Source organism: Dromiciops gliroides, chromosome 2 (assembly GCF_019393635.1).
Source record: "Dromiciops gliroides isolate mDroGli1 chromosome 2, mDroGli1.pri, whole genome shotgun sequence".
NCBI lineage: Eukaryota > Metazoa > Chordata > Mammalia > Microbiotheria > Microbiotheriidae > Dromiciops > Dromiciops gliroides.
The window spans coordinates 409,488,151-409,507,803 of record NC_057862.1 but is presented as its reverse complement, the minus strand read 5'-3'; the positions used below and the strand labels follow the sequence as shown (position 1 = coordinate 409,507,803).

Here is a 19,653-nt window from a genome sequence, read left to right as displayed (position 1 = left end):
CACTTCTTGCTAATACTATAATATTCCAATGTTCTTCATGAGCTTAAATCACTAGACCCTAATGGCCACTGAGTATTGCTGCTGCCTGTTCAGATTTATACTGTCACTGATTTGGTTTATTTCTTTAGAACATGTCATATTCAAGACAGAGCCACATATAGCTAGCTATAGTTAGTATAGTGACTTCTGACCTACCTATTCTGGGGATACATGCTCAGGGATTATAACAGACTAGCCTTTCACCTTATGGTTTTATAGCATATCAGGTCCTGAACCTTTATCATCCATCAATGGTATTCCCTTCACCCTTGCCTCAGTCAGCTGATTTGTTATCAGACCCTGTGGTAAAATATGAAAGTTTTTAACAGTCAGTTAGGATAACTGAAAGACGCCAGTTTTTCAAGGACCACCCTTTTGGGGAGGAGATGAACAGTCTGCCTGCTGCGCATGTCAGACTGCCTGCCGGGTTTTTGACTTCCGGGGTGGAGAGAACGGGAGTAGGCCTTTTTGCCTGCTTGGCGGGACTCCTGACAGCGCGGCACAGACGGTCTCTCTCTCTCCAAAGGTGGCCTTTTCGGTTTGGTGAGTTTTTATAAGGAATATAGACTAAGCCTAGACTTAAGACGATTTGTATTGTGTTTCTATTTTCCTATCCTTCTAATCAACATCACCTTGTGACTACCATACAATAAAGGCTCTATCTAGAAAACCAGAAGCTTCTTCCATTTACTAGTCTGGGAGATAAATTAGGGAAAAGTTAAGTAGGGGAGATTTATGATCTAATATCCAATTTTATTCTCACAGTTTGGCGACCATGAAGGGACTGCCAGAAATACGCAGATACTTTCTGAAACAATGTCCAGACTGGAGAAATCTCACAGTAGATAGAATTAAGGAACTTGCAAATTATGTCTTTGACTCCCACACCTTTAAGTTCTTTAAGAGCACAAAAGGGTGCTTAGCGAATCTTTTGCCTTTTATTTTTGGTTTTTGGTTTTGCTTTGTTTTTTTTTTTTACTTTTGTTTCTTTTGCTTTTCTTTAAAAACCAGATTTTGTAAACTAAGTGACTTTTCAAAGGCATTTTAAGTATATGCTATTGAATATTGAATCTTGCTAATTGAAGTCTTATTTCTTTTTGATGAATTAATCACCACTTTAAGTATCTGCTACTGTTATACTAGAGAATTCATGTATAAGATGATGTGGTCTACTTGCTAAAAGAAGATTATGTAATAATGTCTAAAAGAAGATTATGTAACAATGTCTAATATAATCAGCTATTTACATTCGTTTATTATTTATATGTCATTATACTCTGGGTATGGTTTGGAATTAATGTATATATCACTAATATGTTCTCAGTTATGCAGCATAGCACACATTTTTACCATCATACTGTCTTTGGTGAAATTAATGAGATTTTGGAAGTATGGAAACTTATCATTTCAGAGACTAACTTGCTGTGAACTCTGATGCAGGCCCTGGAGAGAATATATGTGCAACAAAAGGAGAGACAGGTATACGTAAGTCCATGGTTTGCTTATGATGGTGACTATGTAGAGCACAATTACTAGGCACAGTCCAGTATTCATCCTCTCTCCCTCCTAATTTAACTGAACTTAATTATCTTTTTATCTCACTCAGTTGAACTCACCTGTGGCCTAGCACAATCACTGGCTGTCTCGGAACCATGAGATATGGTATGATAACCTTTCCATAACATTTTCAGGTGTCATGAACACATACTAAATTTGGCTTTGATCCAGACACATGGTGGTAAAAAGTGTTACTGATTGCAAAACTACCTCAACCCTCTATTGGAAGTCTAAGGATATAAAGAAGGGAATGTAATGGAATTTATTAATTTGATCATTGACAATGCTATGCTAAGGTTTTAAAAATACAGCAATTCAAACAGTTAAAGAAGATAATCCAGCTTTCCAGACCAGAGTCCAGAGTCCAGAATCCAGACCAGAGTCCAGAGTCCAGAATCCAGACCAGAGTCCAGAATCCAGTTTTCCAGACCAGAATCCAGTTTCCTCCTGATGACATCTTACCACTTCAAGAAGACAAGAGAACTCAGAGACTTTATATGAACTGTTTTGCTTTATTAGCTTTTACTATCTCCTTTCTGTTATAATATATACTATCTGTAACATGTACTCTCTGCAGAGGCTCTCCCTTTGCAAGACTAATGTCAAAGCGTCGGTTCATGAGGAAAAAAAAAAATCGCCCCTCTGGACAAAACTTTCCTCTCTTCCTTTTCTGTATTGTTGTTCGCATATTATTAGTCAGCAAAAGTTATTATATTCTTTTTACTGTTCCATCAAGGAAACATTCCGTTTCTTGAGGAAGCAAAGGGGGGAAATGTGGTAAAATATGAAAGTTTTTAACAGTCAGTTAGGATAACTGAAAGACGCCAGTTTTTCAAGGACCACCCTTTTGGGGAGGAGATGAACAGTCCGCCTGCTGCGCATGTCAGACTGCCTGCCGGGTTTTTGACTTCCGGGGTGGAGAGAACGGGAGTAGGCCTTTTTGCCTGCTTGGTGGGACTCCTGACGGCGCGGCACAGACGGTCTCTCTCTCTCCAAAGGTGGCCTTTTCGGTTTGGTGAGTTTTTATAAGGAATATAGACTAAGCCTAGACTTAAGACGATTTGTATTGTGTTTCTATTTTCCTATCCTTCTAATCAACATCACCTTGTGACTACCATACAATAAAGGCTCTATCTAGAAAACCAGAAGCTTCTTCCATTTACTAGTCTGGGAGATAAATTAGGGAAAAGTTAAGTAGGGGAGATTTATGATCTAATATCCAATTTTATTCTCACAACCCTAATCAGGCTGAACTCTCTTGACTAAGAATCTGGAAAAGAGGAGACCACTCTGACTCCCTTTTTAGTTCCTATAAAAATATGCCTGCATGGTTAATTTTCTGGTTCCATTGTCTATCTGAGGATGGTCCATTCTATACACACACACATATGCATACATACATACATACATGTTGAATAAACCTGCTTGCTTTATTTGCTTGCCACTTTCTTGGTTCTTAATAGACTCAAGGACCTCTGGCACTGTGTCAGCTGTTTGGCTCCCTTTCCCTTGGATCTCATAGGCAGAATCAGAAGGGATGGGACAGTTATCTAAATATCCCACTATGTAAAACAGAACTGTTGGTTTTGTTATTTGAGATTAAACTCTTCTAGGGATGAACTACTTTAAAGTATTTACTAAATGCATCCACATTTAGATCACAAAGTTGATTCTGATAAATTAATTTTCCTCTAAACTAAAATAACTTGCATGAAGGAGTCCGATTTATAGATTTTGCTTTTCCAATACTTACTTCAGCACTTCATGGATCTACAATTCAACATGAGTGGATATTTTTTTCCATCAATATACACAGAACATTCCTCCATATCCCAACACATTTTAAAATAAGTTTAGTTTTAAAAAGGACTAGTAATTTTTTCTTCTGTTATAAGTCTTCTTTTGATTTATGGACACAGCATAAAATAGATCCTGGGATCTTAGGGATGTAGCAGGGGGCTGCAAGTTCTGGCTATAGGCTTCAAGCATTGGCTGGAAAGGTGGCTTTATGACGCTTGTGGATCAATCTAGCTAAGGTGAGAGGTTCACGACCAGACGGCTGGCTACCAGGTGAGGGGGTGAAATATTTGGATCTTTGGGTGAATGGGTGGGGATTTTTTTGTCCCTCAGGAGTTTCCATGTTTTGAAATTATAATGACCAAATATCATAGCACCCAATTTTAGGTGGGTTACTATGGCTATGTTCCCAAAAAAGATGAGTTCAATTAAATAAGCACAGCTAGCCTGGCTAGAATATACATGTATGCATGGAATATAGCATGAGTTTGCTCGAAATATTTGATCTATTACTATAAGTTTATGCTGACTATATTATCATTCAGTAGTGGTTGTGTGAGTGAAAGCTATCCTGGATAAAGTGACTGTCCCAAATGAGTGCAATTAAATCCAGAGGATACTGATGTTACAGCATATTTGATTTATATCAGACCATAAGACAAAAATAATGATGACCTGACAGGTAATTTTTTTCTAACTTATTTTTCCTGCTCACCATGAAAGAACCTTTCAAGGTGCTGAAAAAGGATTATCTACAATTCCAGTTCTCTGAAGACAGGACTATACCTATCTATACCTCCATGTTCTTTGGTCTTTGGGAACTCTCCAAGTTGTGTATTAATAGTTTAGAGCTGTTTCTCTTATATATTTAATTGAAATAATCATTACTGCATCTACTATGCCCAGGGTCTCAGTAAGTTTTAACTTCTTAATAAATATAGTCATTCCTATATCAGGCCTGGGATAGCCTGTCTCATTTATTTTCTATAGCCTAGACTGCTTTATTCCTTATAATGTCTCCTCCCTTCAGATGACTTTTTGGAATTTATAACTAGAGTGTTTTTCTTAAAAAAAAAAAATAGGTCTAACAACAGATACTTCTAAATGATGTTACCACTTTTCATTCCAGTTTTGGGAGGCTAGGAAGAGGTAGCAGATTAGATTTTGGTGGTACTTGTTACTTTGATCTTAAGGTGATTTTGAATCAATCTGTATCCCATGACAACAATGCCATAGATCCAGGAGAGATAATTTGAAACCCATAAGAACAACATTTAGTTTGGCTTAAGGGCCTTGTACTAGCTGAATGTCTGATGCCAGGCAAGTCAGACAACCTATTAGTCCCTCAGTTTCTCTAACTGTTGAATGAAATGACACATTTTCAGCTCTCTTATTATTAGTTGTTGTGGAGATCAACAAGAGGAAAAATCCTTTTAGATATCTAGGAAGACATATATATGATTTAGGAATTATTGTACCTACTCTACCTTGCCAGTATTGCACTAAAAACTCCCAATCTCAAATATTCAATGATTCCAACTTTATTTATGATAGTCACCACAATCATGGAAAAATAACATGACAGGAATAGTCATGTTCAAGGATGGTGACAAGTTATCCTATTACAGAGGAAGAAAAGACAGTTTTTCAGAAAGCCTCAATCATATTAAGTAGATAGTAATGAAGAAGAAATGTTAGAAGTTATTTGCTTTTGTCTGGTCTTACCTGAACCATTTTTCAGATAGCCATTTGCATCTACAGTTGTGTACATGATATAAGGTCCAGGCTGATTCACTCCAAAGGGCTGTAAGAAAAAATGGAATATACTAAGTTTCAGAAAATAAGGAAATATGTGAATGTCATTTAACTTGACAACCATAATTAAAAGAATTTTGATGAAAATAAAATAGCCCCAAAGAGCTTTAAGCTATTTTAAAAAGCTACTAGAAATTGATAAAACTTTAAAAGAAAAACTTATTAGCAGGGAAATATTAATGCTTTAAGTTACTTATGGTTCAATCTTTAAAGTTCAATGAACTAGTCATTATTAAAAGCTAATTGTGTTACTAGTGGAGATAATTCTATAGTTTATACAGAAAAGTGGGTATATGTATTTCAAGCTAAATTTGCTATCACACTGTTGGTCCAACATAGAATAAAACCCACAACAGTGTGATTAATGACATTTATTTCCTGCTAAATGCAGCATTAATTTTCTTTTTGTGGGGTTGCAGGGACTGTTTCAGGAGAGATGACTTTCTCCTATTAAAATATCAAAATAAACAAAATCCATTCATGCTAATTAGAAAAGGAAAAGGTTTGCTATTAGTTCCAGCACATTTGAAATCCTGGACTCAACTTGGAAACATGTATTATCATCCTGCAGCTTAGGCAAATCTGATAAGGCCAGAAGGGATATGGGAAAGCAGTGAGATGAGTCTCCAACTAGTGCATCACTTCCCATTCCTGAAATACTCCTGAAATGATGAATTAGATGACAAAATTTCTTCTACCTACAGAAAAGGTCTAATTAAATAGGACACCTAGGATTTGAATCCCATGGAAAGAATTGTGAGAAAAACCCAAGCAGCAATTTATAATGTAAAAAGTCTTTTGCTTCATAGATTTATAAATTCATAGTCAAAAAATCCCTTTTCCCTGTCCCAATCATGAAAATATAATGACCAAGACTGTCCACTCACTGCTCCCCCTATCATTTATTATCAGAGAATCTGATGTTTTACCAAAATAATATCACCTCTTAGGGTGATATTCAAGAAAGAATTCAGCTGCATAGATGTTACAGTACCTTATCTAACACTGTAAGAACTTTGGGAATCAATATATTCTTCAAAGAAAGAGGTAGAGAGGAGAGGGAAGCAAAGGCTAAAATGAAAAAATATACTATTCATAATAATAGCAGTAAGGGACAGAAGGACACTGAACTGGGCACTGGATTAAAAAAGGATGAGAAGATTGGGCTGGATTGCACTGGGAAAATTTTGCAATGCTTTAGTGATTCAAAGGTGTCCCTATCACAAGAGTTCATTTTTAATCATCAATAGTTTCCTAGAGATGTTATGACTGTCAATCATGAGAAACGACGATCTTGAAGAATCAAAATAGTAGGTAACCCAAAGGTCAATGAGATGATCCAGAGTAAATGTAAACAGATGAATCGTCTAATAACTTCAGTGAAAGACACTGGATAAAAGACATCATCAAGGGTATGTAACCAGAAAAGAAGGTAAGTCAGGCATGAAATAAGACTGATGAATAGGCTGCCTGAATGGTGTACTGGAATGCACAGTTTATTAAAGGACTCAGAAGAAGAAGGAATCTAAGATTTGGGAGAAATCATCTATGGAGGATTTACAAAAAGGCACTTGTAATAATTGCACAGGCTTCAATGGGTTGTTCTCAATACCGGTAGAGGAACTACCCATGGATACCCTGAATTAAATAATAAACAAGCAAGTAACTAACTAACTAACTAACTAACTAACTAACTAAATAAAGAGACAAATGAAATAAATAATTAAATAATGGCAATAACTCAAATTGACCTATCACCTTAAGATTTACAAAGTGCTTTTTTTCATAGTAATAGAGGGCTAACTGTAATTAATAAATTTCAAGAGACCTGTGTTATCATCCTAGCTCTACCACTTAGCAAAAACTTTTGAGCAAACCACTTATCTCCTCTGGGCTTTAAATTTTATATTTAAAAAAAAATGAGGGACTGGGACTGAATGATTTTGAAAAATCTATGACTTGAGAAGTTGACTTGGAAAGAACACTACCTAAATAATACAAAAATAGTGTTAAAAAGACTATTTTTAGGTAGGAAGAAAAATACTTAATTAGCATATCTGATAAAAAGATTCTAAAAATCAACCTACTTTTCTTGAACATTAAAGAATATAATTATTACTTCAGCTGTCAAAAATTTTAGAAAACCAGTGACATGCATGACTGATATGTATAAAACTCATGGTGTGTGTGTGTGTGTACAATACATATATATTTATCTTTGTATGTATATTTGTATATGTAATATATATCTACAGATATATGTATATATATCTATATATCTATATATAAGAGATATGACCAGATCTCAGAAATCGTCATCATATGCTTAAGTAAACTTTTAAAATAAGCACGTACAATATATTAGTTCTGATGAAATAGAGTAACAAAAATTGTTTCCATATTATAATTATATTTATAATCAAGAGCTCAGGTCAATATTTTTACTTTTCATGCTACACATATAGAGGGACAGTGACAAAGATTGGATCTATGATTTCAATGATGCAGGAAATTCTCTGCTGAGTAAAAAGCCTTCTATGTTGAATGAATCAGTGAATGTAGTAGGCCTCCACCAGTCGCTGATGACCATGGATCAGCCCCCTGAAGAGCCACAGACCACAGTGTGGCTGTGTGTTATATCTACCCCATGAGGAGTAGCTGGAGTGTCCTCTCCAGGGCGCTGGCCTGGGCGGATCAATATGGAAAACAAGCTGTTGCCCATGCAGCAGGTTTTCCCTCTCTGAGACACTGGTGGAGCCAAAGGAAAAGCAGAGCCAGTACAGTTTGGCACCAGTGCCGCTGCAGAAGTTGCCAGAGGGATGTGATGTCCAACATCCAACTACCTAAGGGACTCCAACTCCTGATTTTTCCTTGGGGTTAACTCCCGAAGCTTTTCCCATATATGGGTATAGCCGCAAGGCAGTGGAGGTTTAAGATCAGTGATCAATCAATGAATGAATGATAAGGGGAAGGCAGGTAGGTGGTACAGTGTATAGAGCACCAGGGTTGAAGTCAGGAAGACCTGAGTTCAAATCCAGTATCTCTGCCAAGTCCATGGAGTCATGTAGAGTTGTACAAGACTGAAGGATAACAACGTTGTCAGGCACTGTGTTAAGTGCCAGGGATACAAATGCAAGCAAGATAGTCTCTATTCTCAGGTAGTTTCCATTCAAGTGGGGGGATTGTTGGAGTTGTTCAGTCCTTTCAGTCAAACTCTATGACCTCATTTTGGAGTTTTCCTGGCAAAGATACTGGAGTGGTTTGTCATTTCCTTCTCCAGCTCATTTTACAGATGAAGAAACTGACGTAAACAGGGTTAAGTGATTTGCCCAGGGTCCCAAAGCTAGTAAATGTCTGAAGCCAGAGTTGAACTCATGAATTTGAGTCTTCCTGACTCCAGGCCTGGCAATTTATCCACTGTAAAGAGGAGCTTGAAGGGGCAGGTATACATGTAGTTGCATGGTCTGGAAATGACTGAGGTGTGATGTGGACATTTGGATTCAGGAAGGATGAAGTGAAAGTTCTCTGGTAGGGCAGAGTTCATATTCTAGTGCAAGGTGGGTGAGGAAGAAACCCAGGGTGCGTAAGGCATGGTATGGAAATCAAGGGAATTTATAGTCTTAGAGACTACAAATATGCCACAATTAAAACAAGTTCTACCTACATCCTTCAGCAAATACATCATAATTATAAAGTTCTATTAGCAATCTGTTCATCTTTTCAATGTTATTTCATTCATGCATAGTAATACAACTGCCCTTCCAAGATAATTTTGTTCCCTGTACTATGCTATAGGAAAAGCTGTGCTCTTTGGCTCTTTCCCAATCACAAAGTTCTAGAGACTAGTGCTCTGAAATACTTTGCTAGAAATATCTAAGCTAGCAACTAGCACAATACTAACAGGATATCTGCTGTATCTACTGTTATTATGAATGTATGGATCACCTGGATTTGATGGAAGTGCCTTATTATCCAAAAGTATTTTTTATGAAACCCTGGGTTAATAGGAGCAAAATGTCCTTCAACTGAACTCCAAACTGAACCCAGATAGCTATCAGATAAAAGACCCTACCTGGTGACTTTTCCCTAAGGATAGCAAGTCCCTATCTTATGGGCAAATCTGGGAGTCTTCATCCTTGCCAAACCCTTTTTTGGAATCCTGTAATTTTATCATGATGCTTCTGTATTTCCTCCATACTTGTTATAATCGAAATTGTTAAACTGCTTTTGCTTCTGGGTTGATTCTTGTCTACTACTGAAACTGACAACGCCCTATAACTGTTATGGGAATACAGTGGGACTCCAAGAAACCTAAAGATCCCAACCCCTAAGACCAAGGGAAAAGCAGTTCTCTCTCCCAGGTCAGGTATGAGGGGTGGCAGGACATGACCTCAGCATGCTGATAAACAATACTAACGTCTGCAAGAGGATGCTGCATATCCTACTGATACCCTGTTATCAAAGATCCCCTCTTAGTTATCTGGCCTCAGTCTTTGCATTTCCCCTTACCTTATAATTCCTTTCCCTTTCTTTGTTTTGTAAAGATACAAAAGACCAGTCTTCTCTTACTCCACTGGGACAGTCACCAAGGGGATCTGTTCCCCAGCCATATTTCTCTCTCCTAATAAATCTCTTTTCATTTTATAAGATTTGTGATGAGCCTCCAATTCTTTGGGTAAGCTAGCTCCCCGAACCAGGTTGTAATTCTCCCCCAAAACATAACCAGTGGGGGAAAAACCCTTATATACATACCCTCAGAAAGAGGGAGTCTCTGAGCCCTTTTGGGAAGGGTCTCCACATGATTGTGTTTCTTTCTTCTTGGGACAAAATAAATTGGTATTGTTTTTTCTGTCTGTCTCTGATCTGGTTTATCATGTAGGAGACATTATATTCTCTGATCTGGTTTTATTCTTTGGGAGACATGCTATTATTATTAATTTTTGTAGGAGATATTATAAAATTAATTTATCTGATCTCTTTATTATTTTCCTAGGGGACAGGCAGATTAAACTATATTTAATTTTCAACACCACTTTTGGAAATAGAGCAGCTGAATCCAGGAATGTTCATTTGGGATTTGGCTGTTAAGGTTTGCTATTTAAGGTATCTGGTTTTTTGAGGAGGGGTGGGGTTTTTTTGTTGTTTGTTTTTTAAGATTTTGGACTCAGGACTATATTAAACTATGCTTTCCTATCCCTTAGAAGTCTCAAGAAAGTAAAAAGAACTGGGATACTCCCTGGGGTAACATGAATTGACTTTTAATTAACTAAATTTGGCCAATCTGTAATCTTTAGTTTCCCAAAGGGTGAGATAACAAAGCTCTTATTATAGTTTGTTCCAAATGCTAATGGTGTCACTTTGGCTGAATTAAAATTCATAGCAAGGTCATTTTGGAAAACACTTGCAAAGTTCTGGCTATCTGTTCTGTGGCCCCTTAGAATTTGACAATGGCAAACCTCTCCACCACATGGCAAAGGCTACCCACCATATCCTCAAGCTTTACGCATATTTTGTCTATTAAAATCAGTTAAGAAGCATTTATAATATACTTACATTGTACCAGTCACTGTGCTAAGTGCTGGTTATTAAGAAAAACCAAACCCCAAACCAGCCTTTAAGAGTTCCCATTTTTAAAGGGAGAGACCTAACCCTAATGCTAACCCTAACCCTAACCTAACCCAAAGGGGCTGCCCCTTTGACTATACTGCATTCCAATTGGCCAGCGTTTGGTGCCAGTGTCTTGACTTGCAAATTGTAACTGAGGAAGAAGAGAGGGGACAGCCAGTGAGATAAAAGGGCTCCAGAGTCCCACACTCATGGCCATTTCCATTAGGGAGCTGGTCCATTCGTTCAAGAATGTATAAAGACCTTTGATACTTCTCCAACACTGAGTCCCAGAAATTTTTAAATGGGGTTTCTCACAACTTGTTTCCCACAAGTACTCTGTGGGTTCAGCTATTTAATGAGTTCCAAATCCACCTAAATGTACTATCATCAGGTCCACATTTCTCATGTTTGCCAATAAGGACAGAGAAATTTTTATCAAATGCTTTACCAAAATCTAGTCCCCCCCCCCCCACGCACGTGCACGCACACACGCACATATGTATATAGGTATACATGTAGGTATATGTACATACGCATACATATGTATATGTGCACATACATATGTGTTTATGTACACATGCATATATGGCATTTCTCCAATCTACTAATCTTGAGAAGGAAATTAGATTTGTCTGGTATTAATTGTTCTTGAAAAAAAGTGCTCTTTGTAATCATGACACCCTTTTAAAGTTGTTTACTAGAAAAACCTTGAATAATACATTTAACAATTTTTCCAGGATTCTATGTCACTGGCCTTTAGTTTACAGACTCATTTCTTCTCCTTTTTTTGGAAACTGGGAAAAAATTTGCTCTTCTGAAATTCTGTAATACTTCTTCTATCCTCCATAATCCTTTCAGATCACTGACAGTGGCTTAGCAATGACATCTGGCAGTTTGTTCAATGCCTGTCTTACAATTTCCTTATTTATTTTGGTTATCAACTATTAGCCACTTTTGTTCAGAATCTTCCAATCTAAAGTTCATTCTATAAGGAAGAACAAAATAGAATTTAAAAAGAGTTGAATAACAGCTCTGCCTCTTCTCCATTTCCCCTTGTTATATTCACTCTAAGCACTGGTGCTATCCCTACTTTGATCCACCTTTTTATCCCTAAGCAGTAAACCCCAACCTTTCAAACTCTCAAAGAACCTAACAACAAATTCATTTTGTTGTCCTTAGCTTTGCTTGTCATTTTGAACTTTATCATTCATGACTTTATTCTTCTTCTTCCCCTTGTTTCTTTCTCTTTTCTTCTTTCCTTCCTTCCTTCTTTGGTGGGGTAATCAGGGTTAAGTGACTTGCCCAGGGTTACAAAGCTAGTAAGTGTCAAGTGTCTGAGGCTGGATTTGAACTCAGGCACTCCTGAATCCAGGGCCAGTGCTTTATCCACTGTGTCACCTAGCTGCCCCCATGACTTTATTCTTAAAGAAAAATGGTATTTATCTTCTATTATTGGTCCTCCCATCTTTCCTACATCTCTTTAAAAATCTAGTTGGTTGGTGAGTTCCCCATGTATCCACATCAGTCTCTTTATACAATGTCACTATTTGATCTTCATCAGAATGAGTTCTCTTTGTATCTTCATAATTTCATACTTGAGAGATTTCCATCCCTCTTAAGCTAACATCTTCAGGAGAATTTTAGTTCTTGGAGAGTCTCCCTGTCTACACTTTATCTGAATCCTCTGAAACATGTTCTCACCCTTTGACTCAGATATACCACCATAGGGCATCTATCCCAAGAAGGATAAACACGGATGGTAAAATCCTGAATATATTATAATATTTATAGCTGTAATTTTTATAGCAGCAAAACCCTCCAAAAGAAAACAAAGAAACAAAGCAAGTGTCAATCAATTTGGAATGGCTGAACTAACTGCTATGTATATTAATGGAAAATGAAGTTGTTGTTGGGAGGTGATGTCATGACTTGCAGTGAATTAGATTTAAGGGAGGGAAGGCTGTGCAAAGTCACCAGCTTCACTCTCTCCTCCAGAGCCATGTGGGTCCAGTGGCAAGATATACATCAGGACGACTGGAGATGGCTCCAGATGTTTGAAGCAATTGGGGTTAAGTGACTTGGCCAGAGTCACACAACTAGTAAGTATCAAGTGTCTGAGGCTGGATTTGAACTCAGGTCCTGCTGACTCCAGGGCCATCACTCTATTCACTGTGCCACCTTGCTGCCCAACAAAATTACCGTACTCTTAGAAATGATAAAGAATTCAGTGAAACAAGAACACTTAAATGAACTCATGTAGTGATATAAGAATTAAGAACAATATTCACAATGAATATAATAATACAAAAGATAACAAAACTAGAATATATTATAATTCATATCAAAGCAATAACTAATCTTGACTCTAGATGATGAAATATAACCTTCCCCTTTCCTTTCTCCTACCCCAGCTACAGAAATGGTAGACTACAGGGGAAGAATAAGGCTTATCTTTTCAGATACAGCCAATGTATCCATTTTTTTTTACCTAATGGTATTCCTTTGTTACCAAGCAGGGTTGTATTGGGAGGCAAGTTTACTGGGAAATGACATTGATATTTAAAAAAAAAAGGAAATAAATAAAATGTTAAAAGAAAAACCTTCTCTCAAAATCTTAAGTGTATATAAGATAATTCTTAGTTCTTTTTCTATATCACAAATTTTAAGATGGAGTGTTTTCTTCCCCAGGTTTTGATCATTTTGATCATTTCCAGCTCAGCAAACAGTTCCTTATTAAGAAGCAAAGCCATAATAGAAATTTCATTATTGGTTCCTTCATCTCTTGAAGAACAGCTCATTTAGGCAAAACAAGAATTTATTAGCTATTCTGCTTTTGGCAAAGAGAGAACCCCAACAACACATTTTTCCTTTTCTCTTTATATCCCTAATGCCCAGCACAATGTCTTACACAAAGTAGCTGCTTAATAAATGGTTGATAGCTTGGATCAGATGTCTGGATGGATAAGTGAAGTCCCTTGTCAATTCTCTATCAAGCCTTCATGCTAGGTTTGTGACCTGCTTCCCAAACTTATCAAGTTTCTTTTGTTCAAGTAGTCTATGGTATGCACTGATGACATTAGTTTTGTTTAACTTCTTTGATCTTTAGCCAAATGATCTCTCCCCTCCCTCTCCCTCCTGGTTCTTGAATTTTTCCACATGGGTACTTCTTGATCTCTGCAGCACTTGACAATGCTGACCAACCTTGCCTACTGTATGCTCTCTTCTCTCTGGGTTTTTAGGACAATAGTTCTCCATCTACCTAATCTGCCACTCCTCAATCATTTTTGGTTGATCATTGTTAATGTCCCACCCAATAACCATAGACATGGACATACCTAGAGGATGCATATTACCCCAAGTCCTTCCTTTCCCCTGAAAGGATGTAAGCTGTACCACAGGGTGTGTCAGCACAACTGAGGCTCACTTAGGACCTTGGGTACACACCAAGACTCTGTCCTGATGCCTATTATTTTACTCTACTTCTTCTAAGACTTCATTAGCTCCCAAAGGGTTCAATTATCATCTCTATGCCAGTGACTCCCAGATTCATATATCTAACCCTATTCTCTCTCGACCTACAGTCACATATCACCAACTGTCTATTAAGATATTTCCAGTGGTTAAAGCACCGGCCCTGGATTCAGGAGTACCTGAGTTCAAATCCGGCCTCAGACACTTAACACTTACTAGCTGTGTGACCCTGGGCAAGTCACTTAACCCCCATTGCCTCGCAAAAAACAAAAACAAAAACAAAAAGATATTTCCAAAAGGATGAAGTAGAGATGCTCCAGACTCAACATGTCCAAACAGAACTTGTTTCCTTTCCCCATAAGCCCACTCTTTTTCCTGGGCCTAGGTGGTAGATAAAGCACTGGCCCTGGAATCAGGAGAAACGGAGTTAAAATCTGGCCTCAGACACTTGACACTGTGTGACCCTGGGCAAGTCACTTAACCCCAATTGACTCAAACATCTGCAGCCATTTTAAGTCGTCCTGATGTACATCTTGCCACTGGACCCAGATGGCTCTGGAAGAAAGAGTGAGGCTGGTAACTTTGCACAGGTTTCCCTCACTTAAATCCAATTCAGGGCAAGTCATGACATTGCCTCCTGATGACATGGTCCTTTTTGAGAATGAAGGACAAACAACAGAAGAACTCTTCTTTCTGGGGCAGCTAGGTGGCACAGTGGATAGAGCACCGGCCCTGGATTCAGGAGGACCTGGGTTCAAATACAGCCTAAGACCCTTGACACTTACTAGCTGTGTGACCCTGGGCAAGTCACTTAACCCCAATTGCCTCACAAAACCAAAGAAAAAAAAACAAACAAAAAACCCACCAGAACTCTTCTTTCTACTTTTCCTGTTGCTGTTTAGAGTACCCTCATCTCTTATCATCTGTTTAGAGCATCATCATCTCTTATCTTCCTTTGAATCATTCTTGACCTCTCTTCCAATCAAGTTGCTAATTCTGGTTAATTCTGTTTTTTTGTTTTGCAGGGCAATCAGGGTTAAGTGATTTGCCCAAGATCACACGGCTATTAAGTGTCAAGTGTCTGAGGCTGGATTTGAACTAAGGTCCTCCTGAATCCAGGGTCAGTGCTTTATCCACTATGCCACCTAGCTGCCCCCTAGGTCTGGTTTATTCTACCTTCACAACATCATCTGAATCTATTCTCTTCCTCTTCCCTAATGGCCACTACCCTAGCTTCGGTCCCTATCACCTCTCACCTGGACTACTGCTTCAAGTTTCTCCTCTCTCTGTGTTGTAGAATGTATTCCTATTCATCCTGAACACATCTGCTAAACTGATATTCCATAAGCAATGTTATGACTATGTTACCCTCCTACTCTATAGATTCTGGTGGTTCCCTATTGCTTGTAGGACATGGGTTCTTAATCTTGTTTGTTCCATGAACTCCTTTGACAGCCTGAATGAAGTCAATGGGACCCTACTCAGAATAATGTTTTTTTAAAATGCATAAAATACATAGGATTACAAAGGAAACCAAATACACTGAGAAACAGTCATCAAGGTATTTAAAACAAAAATAAAAACAATTACACAGACCCCAGATTAGGAACTGTTGTTCTGGGATCAAAAACATTCCCTGGTGTGGCAGTTAAGGACACACACTCACTCACCCCCCACTCTCCTGTCCCTTCATGGACTCTATGATCCAACCAAACTGGCTTATTTGTTGTTTCCTACACAAGACATTCCATCTCCCACATCCATGCCTTTGTACAGTTTGTCCCTCATGCCTGGAGTTCTCTTCCTCCTCCTCATTATCTCTCAGATTCCCTAACTTTCTTCAAAACTCAACTCAGTTACAACCTCCTACATCAGTCATTTCCTGTTGTGCCACTGCCAGTGGTTCCCCACAAAAACTACCTGGCATTTACTTTGCACATATTTTAAATTTACTTATACATGTATGTTTTGTTTCCCTTGCTAGAATTTAAACTCAGTGAAGGAAGGAGCCATTTCATTTTTGTTTTTTAATCTCCAAGGCCTAGCACAGTGCTTGACTTGTAGGTATTTAATAAATGTTTAACGATCAACCAATTTTTATAGGGAATACTGAACTCTAGAAAGAAAGACATGCTAACGAGTTCATGTTTTATGAAAATATTTGTAATTGTGAAAACTAAACTGATATACTTTGTTTTTTGAAAACGTTTTACTTTGAAACACTTGGTATCCTTTCCAGAAGATATTAGTGAACGATACAGTAAAAATAGTAATATTTCTGGTAGCAAGGCAAATGAAAAGGAGTGTGCTAACTGCAGCCTGGAAGAACTAGAGAAATCAGACAAAAACTTAGCTGAGGTGAACTGTTTAACAGATCTGCAGCCATTTAATTTGATTTTCCTTTGTGCAGATCCGAAGAGTGTGAACTCCAAGTGTGCCATCATTTGATAAGGTGAACAGTAGAAAGGCATGGCCCATATAACATTATAACATTAGAATTGATCCTTATTTTTTCATTCCTAATGATGAAACAAAACAACTGACCTTTTTTTTTTTAAAGGGCAAACTTTCAGACTGTCTGGCAGATAGCCAACACATGACCTCAGAGCGGCAAGGCCTTGTCAGTGTTTCTGCAGGAGCCAGATTGCCTTGACAGGCATATAGGCAATTAGAACACACTGGGAAGCTATAGAAAAAAAATACCTTACCATGGATATTTTGGCATAAGAAAAAAACAATAAAAATCATTGGCAAATTTTAACTTGCAGGTGAGGCAAATTCTATAAAAAGCCCAACACCTAAGGCTATCCAGTGGTCATTCAAGTTTAAGGGCTATGAAGACTTAACAGTAAAGTTACATGTGACTCCACATTATGAATGGCAGCCTGGCAATATAGCAGAGGAGAGTGACCTCAACAAGATTAAAATATAACTGGGAAATGTTTAACAAAATAAATAAAATACAATATAACATAGATAATATTAATTTGTGGTTTTCTAAGGGATAGTTTCTTTTTTTTTTTTTTTTGCTGGGCAATGAGGGTTAAGTGACTTGCCCAGGGTCACACAGCTAGTAAGTCTCAAGTGTCTGAGGCCGGATTTGAACCCAGGTACTCCTGAATCCAGGGCCAGCGCTTTACCACTGTGCCATCTAGCTGCCCCCGGGATAGTTTCTTTTTGAGTTTGACACCACTGGCTAGAGAGCAGAAAAAGAATGACAAAAGAATGTCATTCCATAGAATAGAAGAGGTATAGCATTGCCAAGGTATTGTCAGTTTTCTTTGAAAGATTGTGGTGAATGGGGAGATGCCACAGGACTGGAGAGAGGGAGATGTGCTGATTTGCCAAAAAGGAAACAGAGTGAAGTCCTTAAATTACAGACCAATGAGTTTGATTTAGATTGCTGAAAAATTCTAGACTGTATTATTCAAGAGATGGTTTGAGAACATCTAGAAATGAAAGCAGTGACCACAAAGAGCCAGCATAATTCACAGCCATGTTCAGAACATTGGAAAAGCTTCATTTCCTTTCCTGACAGTGGATTGGTCTATCAGGGGAATTTTGTAGATAGTTACCTAGAATTTAGCAAAGCAGTTTGCAAAGTAAAGACAATACAATACTGATAAAAAAAGTCTAAAAAAAAAAAAAAGTCTGAGAGATGTGGGCTTGCTGGTACAGGATTTAGAATTGGTTAGTCGCTGAAATGGTAATCATTAACAGTACAGTGTCAACTTGGAAAGAGGTTTCCAGTTAAGCACCCCAGTGACATGTGCTTGGCCTTGTTCTCTTTAACATTTTTATTAATGACAAAAATGTCATGTTTATAAGATTTGCAGATGGTGCAAAGCTGGATAGACTAGCTAAAACAATGAATGGCAGAATCAGAATTTTAAAAGATCTGGACAGGGTAGATGATTAGGCTGAATCTCATAACATTTGAAAGGCATAATACCTGTAATCTTATATTTGGGTGAAAAAAATTCAAGCTCAAAAATATGACATGGCAAAGCTGTGTCTTGTTATGAATTCATTTGAAAAGAGGTCTGGAAATTTTGGTGGAATCTAAGTTCAGCAAGAATCAACAGAGTGTGTGACTGGCAGCTAAGAAAGATAATGTGATGGTGGACTGCATTGAGAAAGGCCTTGGGACCAGGAAGATGGACAGTTCTGTTGTGCTCAGTCCTGATCACATGACATCTGGAATGTTGTGTTCAGCAGTAGGTATCCATTTTAGGATGGATAATGATAAGTTGAATGACGTCCAGGGGAGGCAGAAGGCCTCAAGACCATTTATTTCATTTCTTCAAGATAAGCACAGAGAAGTGAGGGCATTTAGCATGGAGGTAAGAAGACTTAGGTGGGACCAAATACTCAAGTATTTGGAGTGCTATCATAGGAAAGAAGAATCAGGTGTGTTTTGCTTGGCTCCAGAGGGCAGAACTAAGAGCAATGGGTAGAAGTTGCAGAGAGGCAATTTTAATCTTAGTGTGAGAAGAAACTCCTTAAACATTATAACTCTCCAACCTTGAATGGACTTCCCCTGTCCCTGTCACTTGTGGTCTTGTAAGAAAATAATGGACTTTTGCCAATGTCCAAAGGCCCTAGATTGATTTGGACTGATTGGATTGACTGAGAGTGAATGACTTCACTGATTAACCCACTTAAAGTTAATTCAATTGAAGCCACACCTGACTCACTCTGAAGAAGGTACTGTTCTCAGCTAACCTCAACACGAGACCACCCTCAAGTCCAGTGTACCAATGGATTTGGGTGATGATAGCCAATTAGCTCGAAGCAGTATATAAGCACTGCCTCTCCTGGGGACTCAGGAAGATCTTCCTTTCTCAGTGGTCTCTCAGACAACTTCGTGGTGGAGGACTTGGGAGAAGAACCAGGCCAGGCTGAACTCTTATCTCTCCTCTAGGGTAGATAGGTTTCTTAACTTTCTGAACTCCACATGTTCTCTCTTTACTCTTCAATAAAGGCTTAATGCCCAAAAAACTGATGCTAAAGCTTCTAATTTATATGTAAAGCCCAGCTAGTTTTGCCTACACTAGGGACAGGAATAAGGCGACCACACATTAGATTTGTTTTTTCTTTTTCTTTTTTTTTTTTTTTTTAGTGAGGCAATTGGGGTTAAGTGACTTGCCCAGGGTCACACAGCTAGTACGTGTTAAGAGTCTGAGGCTGGATTTGAACTCAGGTACTCCTGACTCCAGGGCTGGTGCTCTATCCACTGCGCCCCCTAGCTGCCCCACACATTAAATTGTAATTGTCATAGTCTTTAGGTAAGAGCTGGAGGAGTACTTGTCAGGCGTCTTCTGAAGAAGTTCCTTTTCAGCTACTATTTGGACTGGGATTGTGTGA

The 19,653-nt window shown here is 38.2% G+C and overlaps 1 protein-coding gene across 2 annotated transcripts in view; it reads right to left on the bottom strand.

Annotated features, from left to right (window-relative positions):
* The window catches only part of ITFG1 (integrin alpha FG-GAP repeat containing 1), a 266,663-nt gene that overhangs the window by 49,640 nt on the left and 197,370 nt on the right, over positions 1-19,653 (bottom strand). For both annotated transcript variants that reach the window (XM_043984576.1, XM_043984577.1), the window contains one exon: positions 5,119-5,197. In XM_043984576.1, the coding sequence (XP_043840511.1) occupies positions 5,119-5,197 (79 nt within the window). The remainder of the gene's footprint in view (positions 1-5,118; positions 5,198-19,653) is intronic.